This window comes from Papio anubis, chromosome 8 (assembly GCF_008728515.1).
Source record: "Papio anubis isolate 15944 chromosome 8, Panubis1.0, whole genome shotgun sequence".
NCBI classification, from domain to species: domain Eukaryota; kingdom Metazoa; phylum Chordata; class Mammalia; order Primates; family Cercopithecidae; genus Papio; species Papio anubis.
This window is the reverse complement of record NC_044983.1, coordinates 127,257,736-127,279,267: the sequence shown is the minus strand read 5'-3', so window position 1 is coordinate 127,279,267 and position 21,532 is coordinate 127,257,736. Positions and strand designations below refer to the sequence as shown.

Below are 21,532 nucleotides of genomic sequence, written 5' to 3'. Positions count from 1 at the left end.
GGTATCTCATCTATAAGACGGCAATAGTTTCTGTCCTCTGTATGTTTCATCATTATGAAGATCAAACACAGTGACAGAAGAAGTGAGAAATAAATATATTTTTTATAGGATAATCTTTAAAATGAAGAACATAATAAAATACTAACCATAAACAGTAACTTACTTAAGAAAAGAAAGGTTGTAACATGAAGCTATTCAATTAATGCTTACAGTAATTTAAGGTTAAGTGTGTCCTTTATTTATCTTAAATGCCTTACCATAAGCAAAGATCTCAGCAACATTATCTGAATCCTCCTGGTTCCTAAATCCCTAAAATATACAAAAAGCTGGAATTATTATACTAATTAGCATTTATATTACTTCATTTACTCTAATTACTGATTTTAAAATTCTATTCTTATTGGCTAAATAGATTTTATTTTTATAACAGTTTTAAGTCACGGCTCACTTTACATGCCAAAGTAAAATTCATGTGAATTAAAACTATTATCTTGAAAAATATCAAACTAAAAAATCTGTTATTGGCTCTCAAAACAGTCCTATGCATGTGATGATAAGAAAATTTAATCATATAAACAGACAACTAAACAACCCAAATTAAAAGACATTTTACATTGGAGAAAATAATTACTACAAACATAGCTGATGAGTATAATCTCTCTTTAACAAATATGAATAAACAGGTAAGAACAATTTTAAAAAATAACAAATTAATGGTCAAAGAAATGTAAGTCGAATAAGATACTATTACTTCCTTATTAAATTAAAAAAACAAAAACATTCACAAACAAAAACTTTAGCATGTTATAAAAACCAAATAAAATGTATAAAATAAGGGGGTCAGAGCACATAATCTTTAAAATCAGTTTCAGTTCTAAAATTCTAGGAATAAGCCACTATTTCTGATATACTGACATTAATTTTTAAAATTTATACAGGAAACTTGAAGCTTAACCCTGAATGTGTATGCACACACACACAATGTCCAGGCCAAACAATTTCTAAAGATGGAAAAATCTGAGAATTTATAAGCTGAAAATGATTCTAAAGGCCTAAAAATGTTAATTCAATTGCTTAGCAATCTACTGTCATACTACTACTAACTGTTTTCCATAGGAATTTTATTACTAATGATTTTTAAAAAAACAAAACTTAAACATTTTCTAGATTTCATTAGGATAAAACGTAATTCAAGATTAAGTTCAAATTTACAGTCTGAGAACATACCCTAGTTGACTGATATCCAAAGTATGGGTAGATGTTCCAAAAACAGGTACTTTCCCCATAATGAACATCATGATTTCTGACCTCTGATAATCTGGTAAGTTACTTCCAAAAAATCCTATGAAAGTATTAAGATAAATTTTAGAAATTGAAAAAGTCTACTTTTCCATATAATACAAAATTATTTTTAGCCAAAGTTTTCAACATGTGGTAAAATAATCACTGACAAGTCTGTATGCTACATGTAACATTAAAGAATATTACAATTTCATTTGCACAAAATCATTTAGTTAGGTACAATATAAACTGTGTATAATGGACTGATAGATAAAATGATAAATTTATCAAAGTCTTTTTTATATAATTATAACAGTGACAAACCAGCACTGACTTGAGTTGACTGGAGTTTTAGAAAAAGGAAAAATATTGCCCGGGTGTGATGGCTCACACTTGTAATCCCAATACTTTGGGAGGCTGAGGCGGGTGGATCACCTGAGGTCGAGAGTTCGAGACCAGCCTGACCAACATGGTGAAACCCCATCTCTACTAAAAACACAAAATTAGGCAGGCGTGGTGGCACATGCCTGTAATCCCAGCTATTCAGGAGGTTGAGGCAGGAGAATTGCTTGAAACTGGGATGTGGAGGTTGTGGTGAGCCAAGATCACACCACTGCACTCCAGCCTGGGCAACAAGAGCGAAACTCTGCCTCAAAAAAAAAAAAAAAAAAGAAAAGAAAAGGAAAAATATTTTGGTAGTATTTCTGATGAAACTCTAGTTCACACATGAAACTCTAGTTCACACACTGTGAGCCTAAATTTTTGTTCCAGTAATCAGGCCACACATTGGTAAAGAAGTCAATAATTAGTCACTACTCTGGTTTTCCAGGATTGCTCAAATATCTGAATGTCATTATAATAAGCCAAATTTATAGTTTACAAACCCTGTGAATTAATTCAACATACATAATTCAACTGATGTAAAAAATAAGTAAATAACTTACCTGTCATTTTTCTTATGCAGTCTAGTTTCTGAGAATATTTTAAATTTATCTGCTGTAGCTTTTGATACTTACTTCCTGGTCACAAAAGATTTATAACCTTTAATTATTTACTCACACTTTAAAAGTTTCTTATTTCTTTGAAAGACTGGAACAGACTATCAAATCATGGCTGTTATGTTCCTTTCTTAAAATTCAATGTCGTCATTACAGAAACTTTCTGCATTTTTAGTATTTTTTAAGAATAAGCTGACTTTTCAATATAACTGTTCAGCTTCTTTTACTGGAGTTAATGATCTGTTTATACAAATTCAGACTGTTCTATTCATCATTTTGATTGGACCTAGGGGTAAAAGTCATTTCCCACAACCACGTACATTAGCAGTCAAAAATCTCATAACCTTAACATGACTCCATCTCCTTAAAGTATATTACTGTAGTTAACACTTACAGAATACATATTTATGAAATAAGAAATTATTTTGTACTTGGATCCTCAAAATAACCTTATGAGTCTAGGTTCTCTTATTTGTCTCAGTTTCCTCTTGTGGAAATGAGGATTAGAGAAGTTAAGAACTCTTACCAAAAAATTACACAGCTAACATTAGGGCCTGAGATAAGGGTTATTTATTTCCAAAGCCTACGCTATTATTATTATTCTATAATTCTTCCATACAACTAGATACATTCCCAGTCTTGCAGAAAACTGGACACTGACCTTCTGTTTCAAACAAGTTAGTTATTACCACAAGGACGTGAAGTACCCTGCAGTTCTCTTTACCACAGCACCTAACTACAGTAAAAGTTTGGAGTTAACAAGCACTATCATACTTCCCTGTATTCAACAACATTTGTATCTCTGATTCAAGGTCATTCTTCATGCTTTTCAAATGTGTGGAATAGTATTCTCTAATTCAGTGGTTCCCAAGCTTTGCTGCACATTAGAATTACCTCGGGGAGCTTTTAACATGCTGATGCATAGGGGACATACCAAAATAATGAAGTCAGAATATCTGGGGGTTTCGGAAGTCCAAGCATCAGTGCTTTTCTAAGATCCTGAGGTAATTTCAATGTGCAACAAAGTTAAGAACCATTGTCCTAAGGAAAAACTCTTATTTTTGTCTCCCAAGCATACGGTCAACTGAGTCCACTATATCTGATGTTAATTAGACACAAGACTATTAAAGACCTAAAAATAGTAACAGTAGGAAAGAAATGCAACTAATGTATGCTTTAGAATTGCTTTATTTTTTTAACTTAAAATTGGGTAGGAGTCTTCAATATGACTAGCTCTAAGGACAGAGAGTCACCAAAAGCATCTCATTCTCTACACCTACTGTTTGTATTTGAACTACTGAACAGAAATGAGTCCAGAAGAAAAGAACAAAGCAGGTAGCTATGTTCTTCACTATTTTAAAAGAAAGAGGCGTTGGCCAACAGGCTGATAACTTGGAAGTGCAAAAGCTACAGCAGCCCTGTTCCATGGCCCACCGACAGGAATAACCACATGATCTGACAACTGCCAGAATACTGAGAAATTAAAAAGGAAACTATTAAGGAAACCAGATTTTTGTTAAAGTTTGATTTTAAAAGAGAAATCTTACTGTGCCACACTGCATTTCTTTCCTCTCTTTTTTAAATTCTTACATGTTATTCTAAATGTGTTGTATCACAGAAATATGGCTTGAGTCTTCTGTATATACGCTTTATAATAAAATACTTAAGAAACAATACATTAAATATTCTAGAGTGAAACAGTAACACTGAATTAATTAGAAGTCATTAAAGCATTTAAATCGATTCTGTGAAATCAAGATTAGCTGATTTAACATCCTCAAATATCACAAAAAATCTATAAATAATCCAAATAAATGTAAAAGTCACCACAGAACCGAGGTTTACTATACATTAATACTAATTGTTTTAAGCAATAACTAGAATGTCTATGCTTTATTATGACTCCATGGTAACGCTGGAGTTTATTACATTTTGTCTTTTCAGTCAGTCTCCAAATCTTAAGTGCCTACTCTGTGTTAGTGTGTTGAATGAGACACTCCTGGGTATTTTCCTTAATAAGCACAATTTCTAGACATGTGATGAGACGGCAACTAGATGAAATAGAGGTACCACTCCAAGCAGATCAACAAATGCCTCCACAAGGTGAGAGCCCCATGTATCATGAAGCCCTAGTACAAGAAATGGTGTACGCATATGTCCAATAAATAAATAGGTGGTGTCAATGGAGATGCACAATCCATGTATGCATATCCATAAAACTTTAAAAACAAGATGACCAAGAGAAAGTCTGTATTAAGTATCCCAAAGGATTATTATAAATAAGTAGCCCACAAGTGAAAAACTTACCCAGATAAAAGGCATAAGCCTAGTTTCAGAAGAAATTTATATACGACTCTACTATTAATTGAAACTATTATTAGGTTAGAAATTAGGTACTAAACCCCAGGAATACAATTGTGAAATTGTGAAATTATCATAGCAAGCAGGTGGTTATATTAAAATATGATCTGGCTATCCTGAAGAAAATACTGAAAGAAAAAGGTTAAAGTAGAAAAATAGCTTGCTTGCTTGAATTTGTATCAGTCAGATTATTTCATTTCCAGAAATGTGAATTCTCATGGCTGTTTTCTTAAGGAAGCTCTTCACTCTTTGTACTTTGACCATCGTCAGGACAAAAACAAAAAAGAAAATTTAAAAAAGAAAGAAAAGTATACGATATTAAAGTCCAAGATATTAGCATCCAGATATTAGTCTCTAATACTATTACCCACTAAAAGCAACCACAGCTCCTTTGGAGAAATGACTAATTCCAGGGCTGGGGCAGAAAGTATAGAATTCGTCTGGAACAGCTTACCCAAGTAAGGCAGTGCTTTAAAAAAAAAAAAAAAAAAAAAAAAAGGTTCAGGGGGGTTGGGGGATGTCTTGAAGGAGCTCCCATGAGCCAAATCCGGGACAATCTGAGCATCAAAATGATTAACTATAGTAATGAATTATAAACCATGAAAATACAAATCCATTGAGTTCATACCAATAAACAAATACATGCATTCTGACATACATAGAAAGGTAGAAAAGGGGGCTCCTGCTTACAATAGAACATTGAGAACATTGAGAGGCAACTGATAGTTTTGGAAGGAGCGCTAGAGTTTAAAAACCATCATTTTGCAGCCATCATGGTAAAGACTAATTCAGACAAGAATTATGAACGAATGCTAAATCTAACCTTAAGTCTGGATGAAAAGCAGAATATCCCCATGGTCTGAAAGTGCCTTTTCAGAGGTTGCTTATTATTTACAATGGAAAAAACCATACAGTGGAGGAATATAATAATGCCTTAAGTGATCAAAATTAATTTAACGAAAAAGGAGCAAGTTACAGTGTGTACCTCTGGATGTGCTAATCTGAGAAGAACATATAACGTATGTAGTATTCCAGTTAGGAATATTTAACTTGAATTTAATCACAAGGAAACACCATTACAAAACCAAATGAAGAACTTTCTATTTTTAAAAAAGTGGGAGGGGGACTTTACTCTTAAGAAATGTCCATGTCATAATGGAAATGTTCCTGACTAATGGACTTAAAGAAATATTACAACTAAATGCAATATATGATCCTAGACTGAATCTTGGACTTAAGGAAAAAAGTCAATATAGTACATTATTGGGTCAACTGATAAAACTGAAATAGGAAGGGTTGATTCAAGTACTGGATCAATGTTAAATTTAGTGATGTTGACAATTTAACTCTGGTTATATTAAAAAATACATTTAATTTTTGGAAAAATACATCAAAGTATGTAGTAGTAATAAGCCATGATGTATGCAACTTCCTATATCTCGTGCTTTAGAAAAAAATACGCATGTGTATGTGTGTATTCCCACATATACATACATACACAAAGAGACACACATAGGGAGAAAAAGAAACAGAGAGGGAGAGAGAGAAGGGAGGAAGAGATGCAGGCAAGACAGAGTAAAAGCAAATGAAGAAGTAAATGCCATAAAATGTTAACAGTAGATGAGTTCGTGTCCTGCAGATTTAATGGAACAACATAGTGTTCTTTGTTCCATTGTCATGCTTGCTTATTTTCGAAAATAAAGTTTTCAGAAGTTTAAGCTATCATTCATCTTTGACAAATGTACTATAATAGTCCAGGACTTTACGTGAGAGCTTTGTCTATCACTGTTTTATACGACAGTTTTGAAAAGTGAAATGTACTCACCTATTGTTTGGATGATAGCATTCTGCACAATCTTCTCATCATTGTCTTTGGAACTTGTGTTTAAGTTGACACTGCCTACAGATCCCCCCTGTAAATCATTTGCTTCGAATTCAACACTGAGACGCAGATGTTTCAAAAGGGTGTTGAAGACTTCCAGCACTGTTGGACCTATAAAGGATCACTTATGTGAGAAGATACATGTTTCTAGTATTGCATATTTGAAGTCAATTATCTTATTTCTTCACAGATTGTTTTTGTAATTTTCTAGTCAAAAATCCATAGTAATTTATTAACTATTTCATTTTCTTAAAAAAGAGTAAATGAGAAATAATTAAGAAAGCCCCCTCATTATACCAACAAACACTGGGCATTTATGAGCAACTCACTGTTTGAATCTCTGGTTCCACCCTTAAAAAACGTGTATGTGCATACAAGAATTACCAAAAACTTTCTACCTATTTAATCTTATCTGTTCACAATAATGTGTACTAGGAAAATATTTAACTTAACTGCTGGGTAAGAATCCACGAAATTATATAATATAGCTCACAGAAGCATCAAATATTTATTTTGTATCTTTTGAGACTGAGGAAGGGAGAATATGCCTCAATTATGAGACAGAAACTACCTAATTTATTAGATTCAGGTTAACTGCATTTGTTCTCTTGCTTTTTGTTCTATAAATTCTCTGCATGTGTTTCTATCACTGCTTCTGTCCACTTTATTTTAATGAGTGGGTTTCATTTCTGCCTTTTACTCTTGATTCAAGCTTCATCAGGACAGGTAGCCATGTTTAAATGCCTCTTCAAATGTATAGAGCCTAGCACACGGTACCTAACACACAGTAGACATTAATCAGTGTGATGATTCAATGTATCATCTATGTTTTATTTCATATTTCCAATTAAATAACTTTCCAATTAAATAACCTGTTTTCTCTCTCTAAGTTACAAGATAAAATAGAAAATTCATATCCAAGATGCCCACCTTTATTTGACAATAAAAGAACAAAAGAATACAGTTGGGCCTCCATATCTGCACTTCTGGATTCACAGATTCAACCAACTATGGGCTGAAAATATTCGGGGAAAAAAAAACCCACGATAAAAAAATAAATAAATAAAAAAGCAATACAGTGTAACAACTATTCACATAGCATTTACACTGCAGTAGGTATCGTAAGTAATCTAAAGATGATGTGAAGTATATGGGAGGGTGTGCATAGGTTATATGCAAACACTACACCATTTTATACACAGAACTTGAGTACCCGCAGAGTTAGGCATTCTCACGGGTCCTTAAACCAATCCCCTGCAGATACCGAGGGATGACTATATCATTACATAATATAGTTCCACTTTGTGTTTCAAGCAAAGAAACCATAACCAGATTCTCCTTCAAACTTCTGTATTTCTAATATGCACTATTCCATTTTTGTAGTTACATGTAGGTATAATATAAGAAGTTTTGAACTACCCCTACTTCTCATTAACCCATTATCAAATCCTATCAACCTGACATTGTTATTCCTGCTGCTTCCATGCAAGGGCAAGTTCTTTCCCTCATGGATACAATGACACTAACTCGTTATTTCTAATGTGCCCTACATTTTGCTGCCAGAAAAATTATCCTATAGCACATTTCTCATGAAGATTAAATCTTTAAGGACTATTAATCAGCTAAAGGAATATGTCCACAATTTGGCTACGACTTAATTTTAAAGTCACTTCTCTGATTTCTAAACTAATACCATACATTCTACCCAAAAAGGACCACATAAAATTTTGCTCATGCTAATCCATTTTCCCTCCCTTCTATAAACCCTGGTTTTTTTTGTGATATGTGATCAAAGCTTGCCACATATTACAGTATTAGGTGGAGCTGTCAAATCACAAGTACACTATCAGTTTCTTGTCTCTGCATTCTCCCAATGTTCAGTATATAGTGAATACTCAAAAACCTTGAGTATCCTTGAAGAAGGAAAGGGAGGAGGAATTGATGTGGAGGAAAATACTTAACTGTGCACTAAAGAAGCCTGAAAATAATTGCACAAACCCAAATTTCAAAAAGAAAAAATTATTGTACATCTAAAAACGTATAGAAATATTCTTAAAGAGTTCTTCATACACTGCTATAATTACTGAAAGAACACTTTGAACCAGATTAATGCACATTTTATTTACTGGCACTCACCTATGGAACCTTTAGCAGCAATGGCAACAGCCTCTAACAGAACCTGAATGATACCTGCCCGAACCCGAGGAGCATCTTTTTTACGAGCATCAAGGTGTCCTAGAATCTCCTGGATCACATGGTGAGAATACTGAGCCTGAAGGAGACAAAACAGTACAAAGATGTATAAACAAGTACATGTACCTTGGCAGAATTCCTAAGACTGAAAAAAACCACCTGACACATAAATGTCCAATTAGTGACTGGTGGTAATGTTATGAGACAATAAATAGCCACAATACAAAGCCATTCTTTTGAAGAATAAACACAGATGCTGGAAAATATTTATGACATTCTGGGTGGAAAAAAGCATACTGCACAAAACTATGTTTAATAAAATTCAATCTAGTTTTTAAAAAAAGTAAATTAGAATTATATATAAAAAGATTAACACTGGCAACCTCTGAGAAAGCGATTTATGAGAAATTTTTATTATCTTTATATTCTCTGTAATTTCACAAAGTACATTTATACACTTTTATGATTTGATAATAGTACAAAATTTTGTAAAAAACATAAATTATGACATTCACAGTATTTTTCCCATACCCAAACTAGATAAATACTATTTAACATGGACACCTAACAATCTAAACAGTCAAAACACTCACCTAATCAAGAGCTAGTGTCAAAATGAAAATATTATCGATGTGTACCTGACAAAATTTAAATCAAGGAGATATCAAAAGATGTACAATTAACAAAGGCAATTTTATGACATATAAATAAATCTGATCAACTGTAGTAAATGATGTTGGGGCCTAAAACAGAAAAAGGATAGCCAAAAAAATGTTTATTTTTAATTCCAGTGAAGAGATTTTTTTGTTTTTGAAGAGTAGCAAAGTTTTGTTTTTTTAAAACCTACACTTACACTCATGAGTAAGGATCAGTCTACTATCAAGCACAAGCTGTAAAAAGCGCCTGTGGCTCTCAATCGTCCTGTCTGTATTTGCCTTCAGAAAGGTCCCCCCACTCTGTTTTCAGGCTGGTTACTTTCTTTCCTTTGGAATGTGTGGTTTGATAAGAAGCAGAAGTGCCCTATGCATAATGGCTACTCTGCTCAAATGCAAAAAGTTTCCCTCCTTTTCTATCAAGTAACAGATTTCATCTCTAGGTATTTCTCAAATTTTTGTCATAATACACATCTACTTTTACTTTTAAAACCACCCAAGGTAAAAACTAAGTTTGTGTTTTCATCTTTACTTTTTTTCATTTAAAGCTATGTTAAAATAGATGAATGTTAGGCAGGAAGACACACACAAAACCTGAAACTGAACTTCTTGTCCAGGAAGCTGCATGCTTCTGATGTGTGAACCTTGTGCAGTTATTACTCTGCCTTTATAGGTAAGAGTAGCCATTTGATTTATTGTCCAAATGAGGACACTGCAGAGAGTGAAGGAGGTATTGTCAATAATTATAAAGTATGACTACACTAAGCAAACCAGGGCATGTGTTCATTCTACTTATAAAGAACAACTCAAGAACAATATCATGTATTAAACAAAAGAATATGGAGTGAAAGGAAGGAAAGTGCGAAGATGTTATACAGTATGTTGAAGTCACGTGTACTGAGGTTTCATTTATCTATGGTAAAATTTGCCCTTACACTGAAGTTTAAAGCAATGCTAACAGATGAATTGCTTTAAGACACAACGTAATACAGTGGTGGTTAAGTACACAAGCCCTGGAGTCAAACTTGCCCAAGTTCAAATTCTGACTCTATCATTTAATAGCTAAATAACTCTCAGATTAAGAGAGCATTATTTAATCTCCCTGTAACTCAGTTTCTCTCATTTATAATATTTAAACAATAACAATTATTCATAGGATTCTTGGGGCAGTTAAATAAGTTAATTTGTATAAAGCACCCAAATTGTGTCTACTGTATGACAAAATGCTTAATATGTATTAGTTATTATTACTACTTTTCAATTGGTGACTCCTGAGCTAATACATGACTATAACATTGAACATAACAACAATGACGACAAAACAGTATTTCATTCAGAAGTGACCAGAAGCAGGCACTCTTCTAAGTACTTTATATGTATTATATACGCAAACAGTTCTAGGAGGTAGATTCACCTCAATTACTCCATGCCCTTCACAGTATAAATAAGGCACGTTTTAGCAATTTGTCTAAGGTCATGCAGAAACTATTAAGAAAGAGCCTAAAAGTGAATTCTGTCTGATCTCAGAGTACAACTCTTAATCACATCTTGTTACCCTCAAGAAATAAATTTAGCATAAAAGATAGGCTTTCAGTAAAATATTTTCCCTTTACCACAAATGCCTTACTATATTTGAAACTATGTCTATGTAAACCCTTAAGGATATAAATCCTAGTCAAGACTAACTAGTTTGTTTTATGGAGAGAGGGTGAAATATTACCTAAGAGTGATATCTACACCAAGTTTATGGTAAATGGCAATTAAAACAATCAAAGCTATCCAAAGTTTTAATTGTACAATGGCAATAAACAGAAATTTCTATTCTAGTATATACTACCATTTCCAGAAATATTACACGTTTTCCCAAATTGCCAAACCCTGTCATAACACAATAGTAAAATACTAGACTATAGCTATCCCTTGATATACCTGGGGATAGGTTCCAGCCCCACCCCACACCAAAATCTGCACATACTCAAATCCTGCAGTTGGCCCTGTGAGGAAAAAAATCAGCTCTCATATACGTGGGGTTTTGAATCCAACAAATAATAGATTTTCGATCTGCATTTTGTTGGGAAAAAAAAATCTATACTGTAAGTGAACCTGCACAGTTGACACTCATGTCATTCAAGGGTCAGCTATATATAAGACTTTCTGATATCCAGATAAAGCAACAAGAAAGGAAAGTTCCTTAGTCTAAACTCCACAAGAGGGTAAGCATCTGGAAAGGTGAGTGCACACTGAGGCCAGCAGCAGTCCCAGGCACATCTACAGCTCTCCAGTGCCCAAAGCTACTCATTTAAATGGTTGTATACATAGGAGACTAGATACAAAGCTTAGGGGCCATCCAGGAAAGGTAGGCTATGAGATCAGATATCCCTGTGACAATTCAGAACCCCTAAAAGGCAGCACCCTCAATGAATCAGGGGATAGCAGGAGACTGTCAAGAAGCTTGTCTGTGTTGGCCTTGGCTCTGAGAGGAACCATGACAGAATGACTTAGTTATCCTTATTAGATCTATCTTTTCATCTTAGCAAATAAGAAAATAAGTAGCAAATGAAAATGTATGAGAAAAAAGAGCTAAATTAAGAGGAATGATTTATATCCTACAGCTTTGCACATCTGTTTGATAATGTGCTTATCTATACAGAACCAAAATTACTTATATATAGTAAATAGTTAATCAAACCTTACCTGAATGGAATACATTATAATTTTAAAGCAGTGAACTGCAAATTCATTGGGATCCCACAGTTTGTGATGATCTAAATGCCTGCAAATAACAAAAATTACTTTAAAATTCTCTATTTTATTATACTTTCTTCCTCTAGAAACCTCAACAATAGGAAAAGCTTAATAGTGAGAATACTACCGAAAAGAAAAGCAAGATTTCAATTTAATTCTTAATTAATGAACTTCATGAAATGTATGTTGCAATTAAAGCTATTTCTAAAGCAATGCTGTGGACCAGAAATAGTTTCATGAACATTTAATCAACAAATATTTATTGATTCACTGGTTTTTTTAATGTTGTGATTTATTAATTTACTTCTCTCAAAGGGTAATTTTAACTAACAAGTAAATCTGAATGAAAGAGGGTGAATGAAGGAAAAATATAAGGCTGGAAAACACCAGGGGAACAGCCTTAGATTATATTCACAGATTGCCAGATTTACTTCTCACCTACTATATCAAAATTAAATTTTAAAAATTGTCCCTCCGCATCAAAACCAGCTTTATTATAGCTATCATTTGTTGAAAATATACTTTATGCTAGGCATATATTATTAACCTTAATGGTTAATCTAGACCATGGGTTCAGGAATAAAATGACCAGAATTTGAATTCTGACTTCATTTTCTACCTATATGTCCTTGTCCATGAGTGAGTTACTTGACTTCTCTAAGGATCAGTTCTCTGACCTGGAAAATGGGGATAACAACAACATCCATTTCATAGGGTAAAAAGATTAAGTAAGATAAAGTATATGAGGTTAGCATAGTCACAGGGCGCGGCAGCACTTGATAAGTGGTAGCTTCTATTTTAATATATAAATAAACCACTTAATGCATGCATTCAAATCTTTTCAAAGGTGAAAAAATTGGAGCTCAGAGAGGTTGAATGAGTTTTTCAAGTTCATACAACTAATAAACAGCACATCCTGATATGACCTATATTAACATCTGTGCTGCTTCTTCTAACTTTCATTTCCTTGAAAGTAATAATTACTTTTTGGGTCATTAAAAATGGAAATGGCACAAAACAAAAGACATGAAATCCCTCTTGAATCATCATGGTTATTAAGGTCTACTATGTGTTATACTATGCTCTAGGCTCTAGACATTCGAAGAAGCATTTGAACATGGCTACCTGTTCTGAAGAAGCCTGAATGAAGAGTAGAAGGCAGAAATGAAACCCACTAATTAAAATAAAGTGGACAGAAGCAGTGATACAAACACATTCAGAAAATTTATAGAACAAAATGCAGAAAACAAATGCACAGTTAACCTGAATCTGATAAACTGGGTAGTTTCTGTCTTATAATTGAGTCAAATTCTTCCATCTTCACTCTCAGAAGATATAAAATAAATCTTTAACGCTAATATGACCTGTATTATCATGATTTTATGGACTCTTACCCAATAGTCAAGTTAAATATTGTCCAATACAATATTTATCTGCTAAGAGGCAGAAAAACAAACTTTATTTACCACTTCAAGCACGTTACCAATTACTTAGAATTCGCAAGTTTATTTGTCAAGAATTTTATTACAGTAACCTGCTAACATACTGGTCCTGGCTCAAATTTGTCCTATATAGCCGTATCTGATTAACTTTCTCAAAGGGACATTTCAGCCACTTTATACTTTGAGCTAAGGTCTCCACTGATTATCTATAAACTTAAATATAAAATTTTAAGATCTCTACAGTACAGCCTTAACATTTTCCCTCTTATGTCACTGTAAACCCCTAAACTACATCCAACACTCCAGCTAACATTATCAGTGTCTTGTACTTACTATTGATTAAAAATATGATATTCAAAATTTCTTTTAAATCCTTTATTTTCTTTACTCAAATAATAATTGAAATTAAAAATCTACTTCAATGTCAAACAAAAGCATTCTTTACAAATAAAATACAATTTCCAGAGCAGTTTTTGATAACTACCTTCATTTACATTAAAAGATACTGGCCCTGGCAGGGTGCTGTGGCTCATACCTGTAATCCCAGCACATGGGAGGCAAAGGCAGGCGGATCACCTGAGGTTGGGAGTTTGAGACCAGCCTCAACAACATGGTGAAACCCCATCTCTACTAAAAATACAAAATTAGCCAGGCATGCTGTTGGGCGCCTATAATCCCAGCTACTCGGGAGGCTGAGGCAGGAGAATCGCTGGAACCCAGGAGGCGGAGGTTGTGGTGAGCCGAGATCATGCCATTGCACTCCAGCCTGGGAAACAAGAGTGAACTCTGTCTCAAAAAAAAAAAAAAAAAAGACACTGGCCCTAAATTCTCAAATTAGACATGATTTATTTGTTTTGAACTACTAGAGCACTTTTTGTCCTTTCCTCATAATTCATATATTATTTTATAAATATTATACACGTCAATCACCCATCAAATTTGTTATTCATGCATATATTCCCAAAATATCTGGCACCTCACTTGCAGAGGGCATTTAATATTTAATTAACTAAATGGCTAATGTGTAATCACATGTTTACTTAAGATTAATTTAATCAACTAATACATGATCAGAAATTTTAAGTTCTATGTAGAAAAGAACATAACTCAGTTCATGTTATTCAACTCAAGTACAGCTTATTTGGTAAATTCTTTCTTCCAAGCTGGCTCTCTAGATTTTTAAGGTCTTATAGATTAGTTCTAAGAGTATTAAGATAAAAAAATGGAATTCTGATGTTAAGTCAGCATGTCTAGCTGGATATTAAAAAAATAAATTTGCCCTTGGTATATTTGGCATAATTCTGATTAATTTTTAGTAGCATTTCCATAAGTTTACAGAACATTTAAACAGTGGATCTCAATATTTTGGAGGTGGGAGGAAACATAGATCCCTTTGAAAATCTAATGATTCTCTAATTTTTAATATAATTTTATGATTTATAGATTCTTGTAACTAAGGTTCAACTGTGAACACTAGGCTACGAACATCCATCTGTCCTAAAGAACTCTGGATGTTACATTAGGAATACCGTATATATTCTATAAAGCCACTATTACAGTCAGAAGGAGAAAAGGACAAGGTGAATTTTAACAAAAGAAAGACTAGCAAAAACGTCTAGAAATTACATAGAATATTTTATAGTAGATCTATCATCTGGTGACTGAGTTAGAAACACAACGGCTTGACAAGGCTTGAGAGATCATGTCTATGTGGAGAAACTCAAAGCTCATTAACGTATTTTGCCGGGAGGAGAGCATGAAAGTACCAACGAGATATTTAATATTCTTGCTCTGATTAATCACTATGTAAAACATGAATTTACTCAGGGATGTGAATGTGATCTAAGGTAGCCCAGCCATGGCAAAAAGACAGCCAATAAATAGAAGCCAGTGACCAGGAAAAACTGACCATGAAAGTTAGTAGAAGAAGATACATCATACTTAGACACTGTTTGTTTAAATATTTCACTGCACATATGCATTTCAAGGTCTGTAAGTAGATACTCAAGTTAAACAATGCCCATGATATTAAACATATTATTACACTTCATACTTAAAGGGAAAAAGCTAATTAAGTAATTGAACCACTGTTCAAACATATCATGCATGACTCAGTCCTATACTACTTCTACAATGTTACACTGGTTCCATTAATAACTCACTCATGCAAGTAAAAAAGTAGTTGTCCTCTATAAATAAGTTAACACAGAATTAACACAGCAAAGTCACAAATAACCAGGAAAAACTACTTACGCAAAAACTGGTCTAACAGCATTATTCATATTCCCAAAAGTTGCTCGACCCAGCAGTTCTCTGAAACAGTTTTCAGCCAGCACAGCAGGATTCTCTTCTTTGTCAGTTGCAGAAGGAGAAGAAGGAGGGCCTATGCGACTAAAAAAAAAGGGAAATAAAGAAAAACACAAGAATTTTAACATTAGTTCTAATAAACAATACATTTTACTTTTTAGAAATGTTAAAATGGCATTTTCTTTTTATCCTCCAGCAAATATAAAGCTTAATTCTAATTTCATGAATTTAACACCACCAAAATGAATCATACACTCTTTCAAATTGAAGAAATAAACTTGGCTGTGCAAATTATTTCTAACAGAATGTCTCTTATACTCCGCAGCTTGCTATTCACTTTCATTCAACTTTTCTGTATTTATAGCAAAATCTTAGTAAGAACACAGGGCCCAGAGACCGTCTTTAGGTATCCTTCATTTAACTGTAAATGGGCAAATATAAAGTGAAAAACTATGACATAGCCTGTAAATAAAAAATAAAATTTAAAAGCTAATTAGAGTATCTGTATACGTAGCTGTCTTCAGCAGACAATATTCTATTCACATCCTGAAACATTATTTTAGGCTAATGAATTTATGAATAATAATTCTAAAAATGTATATGTGGCACTGGGATTATATCACGAAAAAACATAATTTCTTAAGAATTGACAACCAATGAGCTGTTTCTTGTATTTTACTTATGCTAATCCTGGACCTCAAGAGCCATAATTATGGAAAATGGGTTCCCAACTAGCTAGTGAACCTTTAAATAGTAAATATTTGAGATAAGGAAACTTTCACCTCAGCTACAGTGCCAAGAATAGGAAAATACAGATAGTACTAAAGTACATCAACTTTCACACTTTAGGAAAGGTTCCCAAAGCTGGAGACAGTCACATCTAAGGAATTAAGCATGAATCCTTTCTGTAATTACTGTAAATTAACATCAATGTTTAAGTGTTACCATACAGTTATCAACTACCTATCTTTTCTAGACTACTTTTATGTTGCTACTACACATATAATCACTAAAATCATAAATAAAATGTAAATTTAGAACTACAGATTGGATCACTTTTAAATTTGATTCAAATTTTTCTCCTCAAACTGCAAGAACCAGGAAAGTCAGGATAATAAGCCACTGGAGAATACTGCTTCTGAAATATTTATTAATATATTATTTATATTAAATGTTAAAAATATTATTTATAATATTTTACTATTCGTTTATTAACTCATTATCTCTGTGTATGGTAACAAAAATGTGGGGGATAAGCACGCTTCTAGTATTTGAAAAAGTGGAATAAAGTACAGAATTCTCACTGCAAGTGAATGTTGTAGAGGAAAAAGAAAAAAAGAGCATAAATCCCAAAACAATATTCAATTCCAAAATATCTTAGGACAAATCAAATATGAACAGTGTCTAACCATTTTGTTGAAAAAATAAAATACAGTGTAGGTAGCTATTATTATCATTATCATTATTATTTTCGTTAGTTCTAACTCCCTGTGCAAAAGTATGCTGGATCTTTTAGATTAACAAAAGTAAAGTTATAATTTCTGTTTCTCACATTTGTAACTTTAAGTAGTATTCATTAAAACGGCAATTTGAATATTCAATAACTAGTGGCAAATAAACTGTAAACTTATTCTAAAAGAAAGGCTTAAGTGTATGAGTAATATTCTGTAGTCTACTATAAGCCTAATGGGATCACCACAGACTAAAAATTTTTTCAGAAAGGTACATATTTTTAAACTCATTTAACTTTATGAGACTACTTTTTACACAGTACTAGAAAAAACATTCTTATCCTAGCAAACACACATACACATACATAAAAGTAACACAGTCTCAACACTAGTATCTTTTTAAATACCTGTCAACTTCTTCTATCTTTTGCATGTTAAACAGAAGGGATGGAACAATCTTATCCATATGCTGAGGTTCCCAAATGGTGGCCCGAAGTTCATCGTTAACTGTTTTGCGAACCACACCTTGAATACCTCTAATTCCAGCAATTCGTATCCTATTTAAAAAAAAAAAAAAAAGGAAGAAAATGAGCCATAAAAAAATTATTTGAATAAGTCTGTTTGCCTAAGAGAATGGATATCAAGTAAATACTGTTATCTTATCCATAAAATATCTTAAAATAACACACAAGTCTAAGAAAGTAAATCTCAAAAATTTAAGAGACACAGAGATATGCCCCAAAAAGGCTTACTTTAAATATCATGTTCTTAAAATCAGCATTTAAAAAGTTAAAAGGACTCTAAAATACAGAAATATCTATTTTTCTATTTAAAAAAATCAACAACATAGATTTTCTTAAAATGATAATGATACTCCATTTCTTACCTAGAAGTCTTAAGAGCTGAGTGAAAACAGGATTTCCCTGTTCTGCACACCCTTCATGCTTCTTCAGACTTCTCAATGTTCCTCCCTAACAGCCCTTCAACTCCCTTAGTCCACCTAGACAGAAGACTAAGCTGGTTCTTTTAAAAGGTATTACAAATAAGAACTATCGAAATGGAGCACAGATAACCTCAGCCATATATATACAAATGTGTCTATAAACACATATACATTATCATATAATAATCGGATGTGACTTAAAATGTATCAATATAGTAGTGAGAGAATGCTGCCTTATCCTCCCATCCCAGATCACATCACCAAACCTCCTCAAGCTCTTCCTTATACTTCTTCAAAAAAGCAAAAGAAAATAAAAATCTATAGGTTCAAGAATGAGAAGAAAAGTGACTTGTAAACAGTTTCTAAAAACTGCAACAGAACAAAGTCTCAAGCAGAGCTAACTTGGCGGCCCAATTAGTCTCAAAACATTTTCCTTCCGGTCAAATATGATGGCTATTTACTTCCTTTCTTTCTACTGTCTAAAATACTCACCAATTAGATGTTTATTCAGTTTACCTAGCATTGTCTTCCAAAAACAGTAAATAGGTTTAAAGAATAGAAGATATGGGGAGGGAGGTGACATTGCTTTACATCCCCATGGCAAAATAATGCAGGCATTCAAGAGTAGCAGATGGAGAATGGGAGGTGGCAGTAAAATGATACTGAACAGGTGAGAAAAATGAATTAGAAGACACAAAGGCAAATTTTGCCTATTTCAAAGCTGTGTCTATACATGCTACTTTTTAAAACATAAAGAAGATCTATGAGAGAGATTCTTGTGCAGCTATTACAGTGGGCAAGGCTAACACTGCTACAAAAGGTGCCTGCTTTACGTACCTGCTGCTACGCCTTGGGTGATGAGAAGGCCAAGCACAAGGTGGCATGGAGCACATGAACAAACAAGATGAAACTTGTATCATGCCTTGTGAGACAGCAGCCTAAATGGTGCAGCAGCAGATAGTGGTGCCCTTGTTCAAGGTTAAAGGGTGGTGTCGGTGGTAACTACCAATAGCTACTATAGCTACACAGCTTCATCCTATCCAGATCTAACATCTAGACTAATCAGCACATTCTAGCCATGATCCCCCAAAAGGAACTCTACAGTTTCCCCATCAGTAAAATAGAACAACTGTCACATCTACAGCATAGAAATGTTGAGTAATTTAAATGAGTTAATTCATGTAAAGTGGTTAAACAATAATTGGCACATAGTAAGCACTCAGTGTTAGCTGTTCCCGTTTGCTGCTAACCATGATGAGGATGATGACAATGATGGTGGTGGTGGTGGTAATTTCTACCACAGCTGAAGTTTCTTTAGAAAATCAGAGTTAGAGATTAAGATTGTGATGCTGCAAGTGGGAACCAGTTCTTCAAGGAAAATAAGAAAATCCTAATATTTACCAGCTCCATCTCCTACTGTCCATGTCCCCTGGAGTTCTACTTGATAAGAGCTTGGTAAAAAAAATAAAGGGACTAATGATTTATCTAAGTTAGAATTCAGAATATAAATATACTTAAAGAAAATCAAAAGGGCTTTTATTTAAGGTAAAGCAAAAATAAACTAAGTATTTTATATTAAATAGCATTTTAGTTTACTCATTTGTTTTACAGGAATTCAAATAAAATGTGGGTATTATGGAACTTCAAATATGATATAATATTGGAAAGACATAGAATTAGCAAAATGTACTGTAAGTCCTTTCATTGGTTTATAGAAAATTTCAAAGTTTTTCTTGGAAGCAGTAATGAAAAACAGGTAAAAATATATTCAAAAGACAAGATATTTCACTAGGGAATGATAAATATTTAGAAAAAACATACCACATTCCAGATATTTTCTATATTTTGAAAGAAAGCAAAAATGTTAAAATCTTGAAAAAATTGCCATTTTCTTTAGCTAATCTTTGTATCTTTTTGCTCCATTAAAAACTTATTATCAGCCTCTCAAGAGAGAGAACAGTCTCATAAACATTTAAAAAATATCCTTGAGAGAGAGAAAAAAGAATTTTCCTGGTGATGGAGACAAACAGAAAACTAATTCTTATAAGGTAATTGTAGTACTTTTCACCTCTGAGAAGGCTGTACACTTCGTAATAAAGGAATAATAGCAGGACTCTAAATGGCCTATACTCTACTGAGCAAAAATTATACCAGCAGCATCACAGACAAAAATAAATCTTATACCTGAAAATAACTATTTAATCACCTTTAAACTTTCTTTCTCCAATTAAAATAACATTTACACTTATTTTTGTTTCATGTAAACCAGCACTGTAGCTTGTATGCTTTAACTAAAAGCTAGTTATATTTCTGTACATTCCTTTATTTATTTTAAAATAAAAGTAAAAATTATAAAGCATTCTATATCTTGATTATCAACTGCCCACAGTAACTTTAAATCCTGGCAGATTTCTTGGTTTTTAGATGTAAGATAGTAATGCTCAAATTACTTTCTATGTTTCCCAAAGTCATTTTGACTTTAATTCTTAACTTTAAAGTTTCTCATTTCTGTATTTCTCATTCTATCCACCTACAGATTGAGTTTATAAAATATTTGACTCCAGATTTTTAGTAGGATACATCTAGAAGAAATGTTTAAAAATGTCCAAGATAGTTGTCATGACAACCTCAGATGGATAGTGATTCAGTAATATATATTCATTCCATTGATCTACTTATTCACTCAAAAAGTACTAACTGAGAGCCTACTATGTACCAGGCCCTATTCAAAGTACTGGCAATACTGCAGTCCTCAAACCAAAGTCCTCACCCTCCTGGAATTTATATTCCATAGAGGAGCAAGAAACAAAGAGATACATGATAAAAAGATAAAGATAACTAGGGATGGAATGAGAAGGGTGACATTAATAAAGGGTGGCTGGGGAGGGTTCTTGTGATAAGGTGTCATTTGAGCAGAAACCTGAACAAAGTGAGGTAACAAGCCATGTGGGCACTAGAGAATTGTTTTTTGCACCAAGACCAGTGTGTCCAAAGGGCCTGAGGAGAAGTGTGACTAAAGTGTTCAAGAAATGGCAAGGAGATCCACGTGGCAGGATTAGAGCGCAAGCAGGAAGAAATGATAGAAGGACAGGATCTGACAGAGTAAGCAGAGCATGAGGAGACATTCTAGGCAACAGTAAAGACTGCATTTTAGTGAGCTAGAAAGCCATTCTCATTTTGCTACTTCAGTCAGTAATTATAGCTTCTAACAGCAATGGAAAGCCATATTTGAGCCATATTCTTGTTTCCTCTGGTAATCATTATGTAACATATAAA

The 21,532-nt window shown here is 33.3% G+C and overlaps 1 protein-coding gene and 1 long non-coding RNA gene across 12 annotated transcripts in view; one reads left to right on the top strand and one right to left on the bottom strand.

The window, feature by feature from the left end:
- EFR3A (EFR3 homolog A) overlaps positions 1–21,532 on the bottom strand; it is a 101,582-nt gene that overhangs the window by 37,609 nt on the left and 42,441 nt on the right. For all 11 annotated transcript variants that reach the window (XR_002524022.2, XR_001905917.3, XM_021942628.2 and 8 more), the window contains exons 6-12: positions 17,721–17,870; positions 15,809–15,946; positions 12,063–12,141; positions 8,659–8,794; positions 6,466–6,633; positions 1,228–1,342; positions 258–309 (exon numbers count right to left, since the gene is read on the bottom strand). Coding sequence is in view for 9 of the 11 variants with exons in the window: in XM_021942628.2 (XP_021798320.1) it covers positions 258–309; positions 1,228–1,342; positions 6,466–6,633; positions 8,659–8,794; positions 12,063–12,141; positions 15,809–15,946; positions 17,721–17,870 (838 nt within the window). In the remaining 2 variants the exon portion in view is untranslated. The remainder of the gene's footprint in view (positions 1–257; positions 310–1,227; positions 1,343–6,465; positions 6,634–8,658; positions 8,795–12,062; positions 12,142–15,808; positions 15,947–17,720; positions 17,871–21,532) is intronic.
- The window catches only part of LOC103887144, a 53,085-nt gene continuing 35,795 nt past the window's right edge, over positions 4,243–21,532 (top strand). Inside the window, exon 1 of the long non-coding RNA XR_001905918.3 lies at positions 4,243–4,382. This is a non-coding gene — a long non-coding RNA (uncharacterized LOC103887144). The remainder of the gene's footprint in view (positions 4,383–21,532) is intronic.